The 17,468-nt window shown below is 33.6% G+C and overlaps 2 protein-coding genes and 2 long non-coding RNA genes across 5 annotated transcripts; 1 reads left to right on the top strand and 3 right to left on the bottom strand.

The window, feature by feature from the left end:
• Positions 1-521: 521 nt before the first annotated feature.
• Positions 522-3,600, bottom strand: LOC103831563 (protein ALTERED XYLOGLUCAN 4). Its single transcript, XM_009107446.3, has 2 exons — positions 1,881-3,600; positions 522-1,800 (listed from the first exon to the last, which is right to left on the bottom strand). Exons 1-2 carry the CDS (start codon positions 2,068-2,070, stop codon positions 749-751), a joined length of 1,242 nt encoding a protein of 413 aa, XP_009105694.1. The 5' UTR covers positions 2,071-3,600; the 3' UTR covers positions 522-748.
• Positions 3,601-3,772: 172 nt separating this feature from the next.
• On the top strand, positions 3,773-8,247 carry LOC117126453. Its single transcript, XR_004449036.1, has 2 exons — positions 3,773-6,904; positions 7,020-8,247. It is a non-coding gene; the product is annotated as an uncharacterized LOC117126453 (long non-coding RNA).
• A 1,345-nt stretch (positions 8,248-9,592) lies between these two features.
• On the bottom strand, positions 9,593-12,660 carry LOC103832245 (cyclin-D1-1). 2 transcript variants are annotated; one of them, XM_033274364.1, is made up of 7 exons: positions 12,180-12,660; positions 11,989-12,075; positions 11,390-11,488; positions 11,088-11,289; positions 10,869-11,005; positions 10,564-10,755; positions 9,593-9,724 (listed from the first exon to the last, which is right to left on the bottom strand). In XM_033274364.1, exons 1-7 carry the CDS (start codon positions 12,384-12,386, stop codon positions 9,686-9,688), a joined length of 963 nt encoding a protein of 320 aa, XP_033130255.1. In that variant the 5' UTR covers positions 12,387-12,660; the 3' UTR covers positions 9,593-9,685. The 2 variants fall into 2 exon arrangements, with proteins under 2 accessions (XP_033130255.1, XP_033130256.1); XM_033274365.1 differs by lacking the exon at positions 9,593-9,724 and adding an exon at positions 9,773-10,309 and having other exon boundaries at positions 12,180-12,657.
• A 2,784-nt stretch (positions 12,661-15,444) lies between these two features.
• Positions 15,445-17,104, bottom strand: LOC117126449. Its single transcript, XR_004449031.1, has 2 exons — positions 16,087-17,104; positions 15,445-15,769 (listed from the first exon to the last, which is right to left on the bottom strand). It is a non-coding gene; the product is annotated as an uncharacterized LOC117126449 (long non-coding RNA).
• Positions 17,105-17,468: the final 364 nt, after the last annotated feature.

The raw sequence follows: 17,468 nt of genomic DNA, 5'->3' as shown, positions 1-17,468 counted from the left end.
CCAGTTGGCACCATTTGTTTACATAAAGTCCTCTTATAAACAGCCACACTTCAAATTGATACTACTACATAACACCAAATTATTACAGTAATAGTTTTCCAACTCTACTAACCCTTTTAAACAAATAAAAAGCACAAGTGGAACCAAAGTTCAAGTATTTTTACTGCGATTTTAATTACGATTGGTTACTATGGATACCTAAGTGAATCTCCAATGGCACACAAAAATTATCTTTATATTTCACTATAAAATAGTGCTACTATAGAGTTAGATTTGCTCCAATAGTTCACTCTATAATAAAATGAAATATAGAATAGTGTTGTTTTTTTACTCCAAATATAGAGTAAAAAAATAACATTTTTTTAAGTTTTATTTTATTATGGAATAACTCTATTATAAAATGAACCATTGAAACAAATTCAAATCTATTGTTGAATTACGCTACTGAGAAACTTTTTTTTGTATCATTAGAGATTGTCTAAAATGGCCAAAAATGCATGATTTAAGTGATCATTCTATAATAGCAAGAAAGAAAATAATATGTTTATTGATCAACTTAAATCCAACTATCTTTCGTACTCCTCCATTTCAAGAATAACGACCAAAAAATTATCACTCCCATGTTTAAAAAAAAATCTAATCCAAGAAAAGAAACTACTTACATATCAAAGAAACAAATGATTACACCTTTGGACAGATTCATGTATGATGATATCATAGGATCACTCTCACAATCATCCTTCATCATTCACACCTTCCATCGCCTTAACATCTCTATCATAATCTCGTTCCACGTGTCGACCGGACCAGGCAAACACCAATGCAAACAATCATTATGAACTCTCTCCGGCACACCGTTCTTGAACGGGAACTCGTACATGTACGGACCAGGATGTCCGTCTGGTCTCAACACCGAGATCGCCGTCACATCTAACGCCTCTAGCCTCCCCTCCGCCACAGCTTTCGCCGCCGTAACTTCCTCCATCTCTATCCGTCGCATCTCCAGGTCCAAACCTTCTAGAACCTTCCCCTCTTGGTACGGCTCCGTCATGTTACACGCGCCGGGACTATCCCAAGGCCGGCCTTCGAAGTGAGACGGCGAAAACGTCGTCAAGATCACCTGCCGCCGACTTCCCGCCACCGCCTTCAACGTCGTTCTTATTGCTTTTCTAAAAATATCGAAAAACCCTATCTCGGTACAGTTGCTTGCTTCGCAAGAATGACATCCCAAAACCGAACCGGACTCGTAATAAACCGCTGGATGCAAAAACCAATGTCCCACGGAGACAACCACCGTGTCAAAACGTTCTAGATCATTACCCCATCTGTCATCCACACGGTCTAGGTGCAATACGTTGTGGTCCAACGTTCCAGATTTCTCCAAACCGGCTACAAGAAACGGGGACCAGTAAACCGAGACCGTGACGTTGTGAGATTCAAACCGCCACTTTCTGAATTTATTGTCTTCTCCGTTTCTGTACACGAGATCAGGGCTAGAGACGGTAGAGAGCAAGCACATTAGAGACTCAAGCTGGTTTCTAGCCATGGAGTCGCCGACAAACGCTAGATGCTTGTCTCTCATAAGATCAAGAAACCGGTTAGCGTCGAATCTCGGTATATCGCATTGGTTCGGTTTCCATTTCCAATAAAGATAACCGGAATCTGGTCTGCCATGACGTAAGCAGTTCTGACCGTCTTTGATTGTTCCGCAGCTCGAGCCGTTGTAGAGTGGACCCATCTCGTCTCTTACCCATTTGCCTTTCGTGTAATCGCATAACGCTTCTTCTTGAGATTCTTCTTCTGCAAGATCGACATAAACACACTTAAAGCTATGGTGCATCCATTACATACACAATCATATTAGATACTTTCAATATTACCTTGAGAAGAAGAAGAAGAGTAGCTGGTGAGCACAACGTGTGATGCAGAGTCTTGGAGAGTTGTGTCAACAATGGTTGAGAATGGGTTATTAAAACAGAGATGGAACAGAGCAAATGGTATAAACGCTAAGACTATGAAAACAGCGATCTTCCTCTGACTTGGACAATTCTGTTGCTCTTTTAATCCCATTTCAGGAATATAGAACAACCCTTGGCCTTCTTGATTATTGGTATGGTTTTTTTTTCTTCCAAGTAGAACATGTCACATCGGTTTCTGGTGGTTGTTCTGTTTTATGTGGAAGAGACGAATGGTTCAATGGTTTTGGACCATGGGAGGAATATTTTACTCAAATATTTTATTATTAGTCTATCCATGTCAATGATGTTCCTATATATGCTTAATTTTTTTTTAAAATAAAAAATAATTCGTCCAGCTATAAATCGTCTTTTCTTTGCTTTTTGGTAAGAAAATTAAAAAATAATAGTCTATCTCATATGCCATGATTTAACAATGAAATTTCACGTATTAATGTTTTTGCAGTATCTATTTTTATCAGTCTGTTTGTGGGTCTGTGCTAGCCAGTGTGAAATTTGCCCTTGATGCAGTGCGTCGATAATATTTTTGGTCCTTGCGTGTGTCAGGGTTTAATTGTCTGCGTTCACTCAAAATGGTCTATGTCGATAATTTAACGTGCCGCGACGTATTTGATCATCTAAGCTAATTAACTATTTAATCCAAAGACTTAAAAAATCAGGATGCTTTTAAGTGCTTCTTCGACAATTTTTTCCCTTTTTCCGATTTGGATTTATGATAAATAACAGACTCTATAAATTACTGTTATCTAAGTCATAAAACTGATCAGTAAGTTGCACGTTTTTTTCACGAAGTTGTTTAAAAGGGTAAATAATAAAAACTCCAGAGACCTTTTTTGTACGGTTTCAGTGATTTGATGGCTTAGTCAATGTAGAGATGATTTTACCCACCAACGTGTAATGATTTCTTGGTTCAAAAAAAAACATGTAATGATTTTTAATCATTTTACTAGACGGGTGAAAATCCTGAGAGCAATTTTGGTAAAAGTTGGTTTCAGGCCTCAAAGGGATCATTGTCAGTGAGATTATCAGCTCTAGAGACTATACTAGTTTCTTAAAAATATATAGTTATACATTATAAAAAATAAAACTGAGTCATTTGACAAAAGAAATGTGTTTCTTGCCATTTTAGTAGAGTTTTAAAATGTTTTTTTCTTCTTTCTTTTCATTTTCTATTAGTGAAATGTTCTTCATGATGCATTTTACATGGTATTAAAAAGAACATTTTGTGTGTTTCTTTTTTAATTTGATCGGTTTAATAACCAGTGGTGGATAAGATAATCGTTGCTAGAAACATGGAGGGTAACCTAAAATGTAAGGATGGTTACCACTGGTAAAATAAATATAGCATTACATATTTTACAACGGTGGGTTCTGCGATTAGTTAGAACATATAGAACTATTGGCTGAAGGAAATGAAAAAAATGTATGCAAATGAAAAAAAAGAGACAATTATATGGATCCAAAAGCGCATTAACTCTAGTAATTTCTCTGTTTGAAATTAAATCCGTAAAAGGAAGACTTTGTAAATATGACCTTTTCAATCAAAATAATAGCTGTAAATGGGTATTATATAGGACGAAACAAGAGATTATGTGTAGATTAAGAACGCATGTGCAGGATGGACGGACACAAACAACATGTGATATCAAAGATGTGCTCTAAATTTGCAATGAGTGTGCTTCGACTTGTTGTCTTCATCTCCGTTAACTTCGGTCCATTTCATTCTTCTATGTGCCCTCTTGTTTCTGGCCATTCAAATTGTTAGCCAAACCAATCTCCTTAGTTTAATCTTCAATTATAGCTGAATAATTTAGTAAAACATTAATATAACGGAAGAATTTAGGATAATTTTGATTTCTTTTTCTTTTTTTGGCAAATCAAAAATAATTAATTAATTTTTAATCTATATCGCAAAGTGTACAACCGTTTTGTGAAGAAATAATTTGCTAAAAAACAAAAACAAAAATGTCATGCGGATTTTTTTTGTCAACTATGCAGAAATTAATATTTGACTTACACCAGGAAGACGTTATTATTTCAAAATTTTGTAGAGAAAAACTAGATCTAGACTACATATTTAGAACCAACATTCAAGAGTCAAAACTGACATTCAGGATCTAAAATTTTAAAAGGTAATGACAGGAGATAATGGTGATGTAGTAGCTCACCAGCTTCCCACCTCCCCTTTTGACAAAATAAAATGATTAGTTTAATTATGCCAGTTGGACCACTTCATATTTACAGGAAAATACGATTTTTCCCTTATGAATTATTTATTGCGGAATAATAGAAACTTCATTCATGTTGTTAGTGGATGCCATCATGCCAGGACTTAATCTAGTTTGTGAGATTGATGATAAAAATGAACTTATATTTTCGTTGAAATGAACACCTATCAGAAAATACAATCAACAAACGCTTAATTGAATAAATCCCAAGAAGACAAGGCGAAGATCTTAAGTATGAAAATCATCTGAATTAAATCGATTACACATGATTGGTTTAGCTTATATTGTAGACCATTTGCTCAATTTTCTTTATTGAGCCAGTATAGAAATATGTTATTCCTTTTATACAAAAGTTGACATGCTGACTTCAGAGCCGGCTTACTAGGAGAACAAACGGTGCGACCGTCGGTGTTTTTTGTATAATAATAATTAAGGGGTCTAATTTTTTATAAATTTATATTTTTATATATAAAAAAATTATAAATATATTAAATAAAATTGAAAAGGATTTAAAATTATTTGATATGTATATAGTTTTATTTTCATTACAAAATATATAAAATATTATTGATTAAATTTTAAAAATATTTTAAATATTATTGGCATATAAATTTAGATAGTAAAATTTTTTCTTTTTGCTCTAGATCCCTAGAAGTGTTGAGCCGGCCCTGGCTGACTTGTGATCTCGAGGATACACGTGAAACTCAAAAAAAAAAATCATATGGTCTAGTTATGGTCTAAAATCTTACATTACCTTAAAATCTTCAAAAATGTAATCGCTCTTAAACCAATAATCTTATTGGGCCATTTGATAGTCGCTAAGTTAGGCCCATTAAAGCTCAAACATAACAAACCAGTAGTGGTTTCTATGGGCCCGTGTTTAGGGAACTATGCACTTGTGTTGATTTACTTGTCTCCATTGGATATGATTAGTGCTGGGAATATGAATCATTATCCGCAGGCCCCGTCCCATTTGATCCGCTGCAGGACGGATGCGGATCGAGTGATTTGAAAAATTTGGTTAGCGGGTGCGGGTGCGGGTTGAGTGATTTTTATGCGGGGTGGGTGCGGGTCAGCCAAAATTCAGTGCGGGTATCCGTCAACCCGCAAAAACTAAAAAAAACTTTTTTTAAAAAAATATTATTTTTAAATAGAAAATTTTTTAAAAATAATTTAATTTTAATTATAAATAGATTAATATTTATTATTTTTAATAAAAACTATTTAAAATATTAAATTTTATTGTTATTTTTAATAAAAAAATATTTAAAATATTAAATTTTATTGTTATTTTAATAAAAAAATATTTAAATTAATAATTTTTAATATTATTAATATTATCTGCGGGTCTAGCGGATTATCTGCGGATCTAGCGGATCACCCGCGGGTTTTAGCGGAGCGGGTGCGGATTTCATATTTTCTTCCTGCGGGTCAAGCGGATCAAATTTTTTGAGTAAAAAAAATCAGTTTATCCGCGAGTTGGCGGGTCAACGGGCCGGGTTTGACCCGCAACCCAGCTCTAGATATGATATACTTGATCATATAACAAAAGCAACCAAATCGAGAGCACAAGATTGTGAGAGGGAGTGTAGAAATAAGAGTGTGGAGGTAACATTCTTATCGGCTACATATGTAAATACAGCTTTGTGTCACAACTGAAACTGGAGAGAAGATACAACTCAGTAGTGTCCTACTGGAGAGAAGATACAAGCGGCAACTGAAGGAGTTGTTCGATGAAACACAACAAAGAGGTAGATCGCTACTATCTTGAGAATACTCTATACTTGGTACCTTGTGTAAATTTGTTGTATATGATAATAATTAAAATTAGAGATTTCAATGTTGTAAAGATCGAACTTGAGTGTTCACAAGAACACAGAGAGTGTTAGTGTTCTCCTTTGTATAGCAAATCTGGATCGTCTAAACCAAAAAGGTCCAAAACTATAGTAGATGTTTAGAAGCATATTCTCTGTTAGAAAATGTCAATATTTACTTATTTTTCCTTTTGATATACTGAAACTGAAAGGGTTTAATGAGTGAATTTTATACTAGTTGAGACTTAAGATAGTAAATGTTACAGATCAAGAATATGTAGGACGTTGATCAGCACAAAAGTCCAAGACCTTACAAATGAGTGTTGAGCATATCCAAGTCGTAGCCCAATCAAAACTACGCCCATAACTAAATCTTATTTAGGAATCAGGATGGTGATTAGAGGAATGAATTAGTTTCATTTGTGAAAGTGGATTCAATACATTATTGATATGGCTCCTATTCAGTCACATTCACAATCTTCTTTAGTGTCAAATCTGAAAGGGTGTAACATTTCTTTTTGTCTTTCTTTAACTAAAACCAGCTTTCTCCTCTCTAATCCACTTTTGCTTTCGCCCCATAAAAAATTGCCTTTCGCTTTCAACTTTCAACTTTCTCATCCCTTTGCTGAAATCTCTGTAAAAATTTCAATCTGAAAGAACTTACAATCTTCCTTTATCGCTTTCAGTCACTGTGCTCACAGCTTTTCTTTTATGCTCACCTCCTTTCTCCCACGTTCATCATCTTTTTCCCTTACACTCTTTTGATTAATCGGAAAGAATGGAAACCATATGTTAAATGTTGAGTTGTGGTGGTAAAACCAATATAAATGTTTTAGTCACAGTAAACTATGTACCTGCTGAAAATGGACTAGCTCACATGCTGAAGGTGAACTATTATAAATTTTGAATGTCTTATTTTTTTGCTTTAACATTGTTTTGAGTGTCGGAATTATAATCAGTGCTATAATACTAACTATGTTTTATTATGATATGATAATTAGTTAGAGCTTCGACAGATGTGTGTGTGCGCGAGTGTCCTTGTAACAACATGAAGTGGTGGGATTAGGAAAAGAGTGATTGATGATGAAACAAAGGACTTTGGTAAGAAGGAAGTGTCAATGTCCACTACAGAAATTAGAAGAGGTGGTATTGGTGAAATGAAAGTGCAAAGGAGGAAGGGTAACCAAATCTTGGTTTGTGACCATAAATAACAAAAAGCAAACCCACGAAAATTTCTAAAGTAAAACACAATGAGTCAATGAGAGACGCTCCCTCGAGAAACTAAGTTCTCTCACGCCCTACGAGTCGGCCATGCCATGCCACCATTGTATTCTCATTATCTTTTCTTTATTTTATTGTTTCCTTCTCTAAATATCATCTTATCACTTTATATTTTCTCTTACTTTACAAGCATCCAAAGTTTGATTAATTTAATGAATATATTGTATCTTCTTCTGTAAAGATTAAAGGCAAATAATCCATGTGCAAACTTTGTTGCTATATGTTCTATAATATATTCCCTCGGCTTTCTTTTTCCCTTTGTTTCGCTTTAAGAAGAAAGGCTAAATATGCTTTTGTATGTTCTTAATTCAATGACATAGAGGTATAAGTTCGATATTAACAGAATGCATGTAATGGAAACATTTACATAGAGTATAATGATATGATATATGAAAACAGAAACAGGTGTGTGGGTTATACTACTATACATGCCTTGAATAAATTAGACCTAGGATCCTTCACTTTTAACACTAGTTGAGAATAAAGCGAAGTCTTTCTGATTTTATTCCTCCTACCCACATCCACATGATCTACATGTGCCTATATAGATCACCTACATGTGTATATGTAATGTAATGCTCACACCTACATGTGTATATGTAAAGTAATGCTATTAAATATCTCAATTATTATATAAATTTTAATGAATGCAAATCCTGTCATATATAATGTCATTTTCGTTTGTCTCGATCTCATTACCACCAATAATCGCTGTCCAATTTCTCTAAGAATGTTGTATACTCTTTTGATTAACTAAGGGCTGGTGAAGTATGCAAAAAGGGATCTAAATATTAATGAAGATAGTTAAAAAAGGGATGCAGTTAATGGCGAACGCGTGTACCAAACTAAAAGGACAAAGATAATTAAGATGTAATTAAAAGACGTATGTCTTTATACGCTAATATTAAGCTTCGGTCTCCTTGCGTCCCCGTTTATCCTAACCAAAACTCAAAAGAGAACTAAAATAAATAAAAAGTTAATAAAGAATGATGGAGGTAATCCCGATGCTTGATATGTCCAAATGCGTGGGCTGTCATAATTTATTTATAATTAGCAGTTGCTAATCACCTAACCACCATTATCTCTCTTTACCTTTTGTGCTTCATGTTAGATTAAACAGTAGTGCGTGAAGCTTCTATTCTTTCTCGACCTCTTTCTTTACAATACTATTTATATCTTTCTTGTAATAGTTATCTTGTACATAGTCTACATGGTTCGTCCCCAGATTGTCATGTCATATCGATGCTCTTTACACCACAATGCCAACTTTTCTTAGAAAGAAAAAGTAATCAAATAGTAATATTGACTGGTACGGGAGTAAAAGTAGTAACACAAATTGTTACGTACATTTGAATGGAGCAGCTTCAAAATCTGGTTACAGTTACAGTGCATGTTCAATAATTTATATACGCACGGATTTGAACTTATACAATGATGTCAACATCAGTATATGGTATGATGGGGAAAGTAATGTAAACTAAAATACTAATAAATAAAGAGAAGAGGAGCGTCATGAGCATATAGAAAGTAGATTACGTTGTTAAATCCGATAGACAAGTAAGGAAGTGATTAGATTAAATGAACGAGACCCGTGAATAATTCACTGGTGGCGAAAAAATAAATGGCTGATGAAGAATAAATAAAATCGTATTATATATATATATATATATATAAAACTAATTGATTAGGATATGAATTATCCGGAAATAGACATTTTGTCGAAGTAGGGTTTACCTGTGTCGGAACAAACTAAAAATAACTTGGTTATAAGATTAAAACACACCTTTTTAAGTGTTTGTTATGCAGTAAATTCAGTTTGACTTTTCTTTCACTTCTAATTTCAGTTTTACATGTAGATTCATGCATACATATAGATAGAGACTATACAGAGGCATAAGCTCGTATACGTGTGGCTAATGTTTGAGGGGTTCGAGAGAAGAAACGGTGTTGCTACGTTGTGGTTTCGTGGTGAGACCACTTCTTCTGACATTGAGCCAGATGAAGATCACATGTGTGCTACTGCTCCTATTTATTGCTCATCTATACCAAAAAGCCTAAAACCAAGAAAGAAATGACTTTTTTACTGCTGTTTAAAATTTGTAAATACAAAATTTACTTGTGTAACTGTGCGTTAGGGATGACGTTTTATCTAAAAAAATGTGTGTTTAGGCATTACGTTTTATAAAGGGGGGGAGGGGGAACTACGAGGGAGCTCACTTTTTAGACATCAAATAATCCTCTTCTTTTGGTCTTTTATTAATCAAATATACCTTTTGTCTTCATACGTTCGTCGTTCAATAAAACATATAACTCAGATTCACAAACTCACAGGTTCACATGCCTTATGCTCCCCCACAAGGCCACACCAATCCAAGCACCACTCGTATTATCTTATCTCTCGCGTTCTTCTCGCTATTAACAATGTCTGCGACAAGCATTATTGCCTACTTCATCATATACATATCTTTCTTTACGAAACTGAAAGACATTTTTAAAATTATAAAGAAAAAATAAATTTATATATACACACGTGACGCCTTACACGCATGCATAAGATATGAGAAAAAAACACCGTGCTCAAACCCCAGTAAGAGCAGCAGGTGCATGTAAATGTAAATCAAAACACAAAACTTCCCGCCAAAAATAAAAGATTTGAAGAGAAAGAAACAAACAAAAACACGTGCGACACACGCCTCCGGCACGTGCAGTCGGCACACAAACGAATCAAAAAAACAAATAGTGTATATACTCGCAAAGGAGCTTAGGGCCCACAAACTGCTGCGATCCATTAAGACAAAGGCTTCTCTCTCTGTCTGAAATCTTCAAGCTTTCACTCGAAATCTTTTTCATACGCTCCCCCGTCTTATCAACACCACTACCTGTGACTGTAATGTATCATGTGCCCCTTCTCTCTCACACACACTCAATCATGATCTTCCTCTCACACGTGTGTCGTCTACATTCACTCACTTTTTCATATATATTTTTTTACTTTCTTCTCATTGGGAATCTGCAAAGTCATTAATGATGAGCATTGTCTCTCCCAACTAACCCCAAATCTTACCTTCCCATAAAAGTTGTAAACAAACACTATTTCATTAAACTCTTATTCCTTCCCCTTTGGATGGAAACACTCTCACCACCCACTAATTATGTTTTTCTTTTTAATTTAAACCACCCCAACTTATTATTAACTATGTACTTCATATGTCATAAATCTACTTCCCCCTGAGTTTATTCAGAGCTGGATTTGTCATCACCTACCCATGAGTAGTCACTTAGTTTCCTCCTTTTAGATGGAGAAGATGAGGAGGAGGAGGATTCATCACTTGGCCTCATCAACGTGGATGCTGCTCTTACGCTCACTCTAAGCTTTGCTATCACTCTTGGTGAATTTCTCCGATTATTCTCTATCGCCATTGCTTTCATCAGCTTGTAGCATCTCACGATCTTTTCCTGAAATTCAAGGAATATAAACCAAAGGCACTATTATTAATTTTTGTCACAAAAAAAAAGGCACTATTGTTAATCTCCAGTTTTTTTATCAAAACATGCTTAATCCAACTTACTTTGCTTAATCCGTCACACCAAGTCTCAGGGCTATCGTGGGGATTTGCAGCAGAGGATAGAGAAGGGAGCTCGTTGGCTACACAGAGAATCGCAGCTGCAGCTATGCTCGATGGCTTATACTCAAGAAAGCTCGCTTCTGTGCAATATACATTTTTTTTTGTTAGAAGCAGACCAATGTAACGTTTGCTATTTAAGGATTACATAAAACATTACGTTACCTTTAATGTTGGAGAGTATAATCTCGGTGGCATGGGAGCGAAAGAACCCGAGAGAGGTTCCTAAGGGATCGATCTTGTAAGCGAAGAAGCTGAGGAAGCTGAAGGGTGTAACAGATCTTAGTCTCCAATCCAACACATCCAGAACAAGAAGTTCCATTCTTTGTATCGTCTTTGCTTCAAATATATACTTCACTCCTTCAACCTACATTCCAAACAAAAAGACACGAATTAAATATACATCTAAAAACAGAGCAAGTCCAGATTTTTTTAAAAATGATTTTAACAATAATAAATGAAATAACCTGGAAATCGAAAAGAGAAGGAACGAGAACTTCCTCCATCTTGGCAGCTAGAGACAAGCATGCCACTGCTAAAAGTTGCATTGGCCAACCACTCGTTTCCTGTTAAAAGTATACTGCTAATTAATCTCATAATTGATTATATACATACTCTTATCATAATAGTAATAATTAATACTATATTACATAGTAGAGGAGCGTTTTTCACAACATGATTATAAAGTTTTAAGATAAAGAGGATACATGGAGTGGAAAGTTTACTGCAAAAGTATAGTATTATTATTTAAACATATATTAAAATAAAAACTAAAATATTTTAAATAAAAATAACAAAATAAATAATTTTTTCTTCCCCATCCCCGCTCCTGTTTTATAATTATTTTATACAAATAGTTCATTCCAAAACAACATCCCACTAAATCAATCCCATCCAATAAATGTTTTAATCTCATATTTACCATTAATTTTCATCTACTGATTACTAGTTTTGAAGAAAAGTCAATAAAACAAATAGATCCCCATGAAAAAGGTGAAAACTATTGACTTTGTTTTGGTTGTTATATGTCATATCAAATATGAACGTTGACGTTTTAAATCTTTACCGGTAATCGGCGAGCGTAGAGAAACCGATCCATATAGTTAACGGCGAGGTACGCCGTCAAAGGCTGAAAGCTGTAATACGCTTGTACCTGTAACCAAACAAACATCACCGTCTCAAACCACCATCTCTGCATGTAAACCAATAATAACGAAAGCTGCTTCTTATAAATATTAAAAAAAGTTAACCACTCGCCTTGAGTATCCACGTGACAGACTCTTCTCTAGCGGAAGCGTCGAGAGATTGAGAGTGGAACCTAGAGAGATAGTCAAGTCCTGGAACGAAGTGCCTCTCGTCCTCGATACAGCTCGCGATTGAATCATCAGGCCATGATTCAACCTCCTCCGACGAGAACTCAGCCGTTGATTCGCCGGAGGAAGACTCTCCGCAGAACAAATCCATATCCTCGTTGCTGCTAATCGGAAAACGAATCACAATCAGATTGTCATTGCATCTCCATGACTGCTCTGGTGGATCTGAGTGAGAGAGAGTGAGGGAAGAAGGAGAGAAGAGTGAGGGTTGAACACATTCATTTGTTTGGATATATAAACACGAGAAAGCACACAGAAACTTAATATTTACTTATTTATTTTCATTTTTATTGGGAAAAAAAAACAGAACAGAACAGAGACTGTTACAGTTTCCGTTTTGCCCGGGAAAACGGGACTGTTCTCGAATCGAGACAGGGAAGGTTTGAAGTTTTTGTTTTGTTTTGTTGTTTGTCTTGTGTTTTGTGACTAACACGCGCTAAAGCCAAATGCGTAGGTTAGCAGAAGGCAGTGGTGTATAAAGAGAATGTAAAGGTAACGTAGTTACGTATACGTGGGTTACGGTTACGGGTTGCATTGCATGAGTACAGGCTGTACAGCTAATGTACGTTTTTGTTTGGATGTTACTCGTGAGGAGAGAGGTCCGTATTGTTTTCATTATATGCTGCCGTGTAATATGTTGATTGGTGATTACCTTAATGGGCCTGGTTTGCATAGGTGTAATGAACCATTTTCGGCTAGGTTGCTTGGGCAGAACATTTTGCAGATGTTGTGCGGGTATAGGCCAAGCCAACCAATTATATACTGTGGTTACCAACTAAAACTTTGTTTTAGGTTACTGTATAAAATTTTTGGATTATCTTATAAAGATCTAATAAACATAAGTTCAAATTTCACTAGGATAAGTCAGTTTATTACCTGAAGAGTTAAATGAGGACTTTGCTTCAGAAATTGTACGAATCTACTAATGTAAAACTTTTTTATCATTAAAAAAGAAATTATATTTGCCATTTGTCACTTCTCATCATTATGATTTATCATTTATGTTTACAGTTAAATTCTATAAATTAATAATTTTACAACTTTGATATTTTATTAATTTACAGAAAATTTTATTTTTCTAGATTTATAAATTTTAGAAAACTTTTAATGGAAAAAAAATACTTGATTTACAGTATAAAATATTGATCAAATTTTACACGTACAATTTTTTATTGTTCTTATTCAATTATATAAATTATATAGCGTATACAAAATATGTACTGTAAATATAGTGTAAAATATAAAATAACATCAGTATATTTAGAAATATAAAAAAACTTCAATATGAATAAGAAATAATACAATATTGTTTATAATTTATAAATTTTATATAGTTAATTATCAAATTATTTACATATTAGGACCATATATTCCAAAAAATATTTTATTATTTATGTGATTATGTTTTATTTTATACTGATCTGGTTTGATATTGGTCAATTTTATTAATTTATCAAGTATTAATATATAGAGTTTGAGATAATTCTAGATATACCCAATGCTGTTTGAAATTTTATATGCAAGCCAGGTGAACATCGAAACATGTTTCATTTTATTTTTTAGAAAATACATTGAAAATAACGCAACATTCAAGATCAGTGTCATATGTTAGTAAAAAAAGAAAAAATATCAGTATCATATGACTATATATATGATGATATTATAAACATAGTAAAATATTTGTAAAATAATGTAAGACTTTGTTAGCAAAAAAAAAAAATGTAAGACGTCTGTTAATTTTTCTAGACCATTTCTCTTATCATAAATGCAGGTATAGATGGTCGAACCCTTCCACAGCCACTAGGGAGTCGTTTACTTTTATTGAATAGTTTAAATAAATATGTACAAATTATTAGAAATGATACGAAATAAACAAATCAATTTTCTAAAATCCTTACTAATAAAAGGGACTTTTTGAGGCTCCATAGAACGTCCACATCAGCAAAACAAATTCTCCCGAAAGATGACACGTGGCATAAAATATAGTTTTACATTTTAATATTACTAATTTTCAAAAATTATAAATAATATGAAACATACAACATAAAAAATAGAAAAACTACATTGAACATATGTAAAATTACCATTTTTCACTTTAAAAAAAAAGACGGCTTATCTCCATAATGTAATATTACCAATAAAAGGGACTTTTTGAGGCTCCATAGAGCGTCCATATCAGCGAAAAAATTCTCCCGAAAGATGACACGTGGCATAAAATATAGTTTTACATTTTAATATTACTAATTTTCAAAAATTATAAATAATATGAAACATACAACATAAAAAATAGAAAAACTACATTGAACCTATGTAAAATTACCATTTTTCACTTTAAAAAAAAGACGGCTTAATTCCATAATGTAATAATACCGTTTTATAAAAAAAACAAAAAACATTATATATAATTTCGAAAATAACAAATATATGTAAACATACAACATAAAAAATAGAAATACTACATTAAATATAGAGTAATTGGCGTAGATACACCCATAAACTCATGTAATTTGCTATATAACCTTGAGGCTCCATAGAGCGTCCACATAAGCAAAAAAAACTTCTTCCGAAAAATGACACGTGGCATAAAATATAGTTTTACATTTTAATATTACTAATTTTCGAAAATTATAAATAATATTTAAACATACAGCATAAAAAATGAAAAAACTACATTAAACATATGTAAGATTACCTTTTTCACTTGAAAAAAAGACGGCTTATCTCCATAATGTAACATTACCGTTTTATAAAAAAAGTCAAAAAACATTATATATAATTTCGAAAATAATAAATATATGTAAACATACAACATAAAAATGGAAATACTACATTAAACATATGTAAGATTACTATTTTACATTTTTATTTTAAAAAATAATATGTAAACATACAACATAAAAAATGGAAAACAACATTAAACATATGTAAGATTACCATTTTTCACTAAAAAAAGACGGTTTATCTCCATAATGTAACATTACTATTTTGTAAAAAAAACATTATATATAATTTCGAAAATAATAAATAATATGTAAACATACAACATAAAAAATGAAAATACTACATTAAATATAGAGTAATTGGCGTAGATACACCCATGAACTCATGTAATTTGCTATATAATCTTGAGGCTCCATAGAGCGTCCACATAAGCAAAAAAAACTTCTTTCGAAAGATGACACGTGGCATAAAATATAGTTTTACATTTTAATATTACTAATTTTCGAAAATTATAAATAATATTTAAACATACAGCATAAAAAATGAAAAAAACTAGTGATGGCATTTGGGCTCTCCCGCAACCAAATGACCCGCCCCGTCGCGGGCTCAGTTTCATTCGAGTCTCTGCGGGTCGTACCGCGGCGGGCTGCGGTCTCTGAAACCTATGACCAATCCCGACCCGCCCTATAGCAGCGGGTATGCGGGTCGGCCCGCGGGCCAGCAATCTTCATCAAGGCTTGGGACCTGTGTCACCTGCAAGAAAGAGGGACGAGAGTTAAGACCGGGAAAACGTAAATCTATCCCGAACAGTCAATTGTTACATTATCAAGTTTTTCAGAACCATCAAGTTATAAACATAGGTTACGTTTGTTATAAGCACTTATAATTCAGCATATATTAATCAAAATAGACAGTGACACCTGTAAGAAGAAGAGTTAAGCATTAGAGATATATTATCAAGTTGGTGAAAATCATCAAGCTACAAGCATTACACGTTTGTTACAAGCATTGGTTACTAAAGGGAATTCAAACCACAATACTACCTATTAAACGTTGGAACAAAGTCTTACCTCAAGTCCTGAAGCAACCCGAAGGCAGAAGGGAATAATATCAGTCTCTCCTCTCCTTGTCCAACATCACTCCATCAAACAAGTATCGACTCATGAATTCATGATCATGCGTGAAAAACAAAACAAGTGTAAGCGATATTTAATAAAAAAGAAGACCAGTCTGTTATCAAACAAGATAACAAGAGTGCTTGAACCGTGTTATCAACAAGAATCAAAAACAGAACAATACTTAAAAAACAACAAAGCCATCTAATACAGAAACAAAAGAAGAACGACACAATATATATATATATATATATATATATATATATCAATACCGAAACAAAAACAGAACAATACAGAAACAACCAAGAGTAAAGTTGTGTTGAATTTTTTAATTAATAACTAGCAACCGAGAGTAAGCAGAACAAAAAGAGAACAACGCTTATACAACCAAGCCATCTAATACATAAACAAAACATAACAACACAATATATATATATATATATATATATATATATATATATATATATATATAATTACACTGTTAGGAAAAAATACTTTCGCAGAGAGACATAATCTAACTAAGAAGATTCACAGAACACATTCACAGGGATAGAGACAGAACAAGGAAGAAGATTACTTACCTTTGAAAGGACGAACAGAAATCTAAAATCGTGTAAACAGAGAGGCACGAGCTAAATAACTCTGGACATGCAAGTCGATCTACTGTACAGAGGAGAAGAAGAAGATGCTTTGTCGTCGTCGATCACTCGATCGAAGAAGAAGAAACACAGAGAGCAAGAATCGCTATCGTCATCACCTGTTCACCGTTTAGCTCTATTATCGGTAAATCACCAAAGAGACAAACGAGAAAACTGTAGCGGGCCTCAATGTTTCCCCGCATCCCGCTTTGGCCCGTCCCGCTTCGGCCCAGTACCATCGCGGTCCTGTCCCGCAAGACCCGCAACTAAACGGGCCATAATATCTTTACCCAATCCCGCCCCGCAATGGGCATTTCCGGGCCAGGCCCGCGGGCAAGCCCCTGAATTGCCATCTCTAAAAAAAACTATATTAAACATATGTAAGATTACCATTTTTCACTTGAAAAAAGACGGCTTATCTCCATAATGTAACATTACCGTTTTATAAAAAAAATTCAAAAAACATTATATATAATTTCGAAAATAATAAATATATGTAAACATACGACATAAAAATGGAAATACTACATTAAACATATGTAAGATTACTATTTTACATTTTTAAAAATAATATGTAAACATACAACATAAAAAATGGAAAAACAACATTAAACATATGTAAGATTACCATTTTTCACAAAAAAAAAACGGTTTATCTCCATAATGTAACATTACCATTTATAAAAAAGAAAAAAACAT

This window comes from Brassica rapa, chromosome A07 (assembly GCF_000309985.2).
Source record: "Brassica rapa cultivar Chiifu-401-42 chromosome A07, CAAS_Brap_v3.01, whole genome shotgun sequence".
In the NCBI taxonomy this organism is placed as follows: Eukaryota; Viridiplantae; Streptophyta; class Magnoliopsida; order Brassicales; family Brassicaceae; genus Brassica; species Brassica rapa.
Note: the sequence above shows the minus strand (reverse complement) of the source record. Positions and strands in the feature narration are given on the sequence as shown.

Coding starts and splice junctions, on each gene's coding strand:
- LOC103831563 (XM_009107446.3), bottom strand. CDS start 2,070: ATGGGATTAAAAGAGCAACAGAATTGTCCAAGTCAGAGGAAGATCGCT. Junction 1,801..1,880: donor CTCTTCTTCTTCTTCTCAAG/GTAATATTGAAA, acceptor TCGATCTTGCAG/AAGAAGAATCTCAAGAAGAA.
- LOC103832245 (XM_033274364.1), bottom strand. CDS start 12,386: ATGGATTTGTTCTGCGGAGAGTCTTCCTCCGGCGAATCAACGGCTGAG. Junction 10,756..10,868: donor GGTGTGACGGATTAAGCAAA/GTAAGTTGGATT, acceptor CTTGAATTTCAG/GAAAAGATCGTGAGATGCTA. Junction 9,725..10,563: donor AACTAAGTGACTACTCATGG/GTAGGTGATGAC, acceptor TGCTTGTCGCAG/ACATTGTTAATAGCGAGAAG.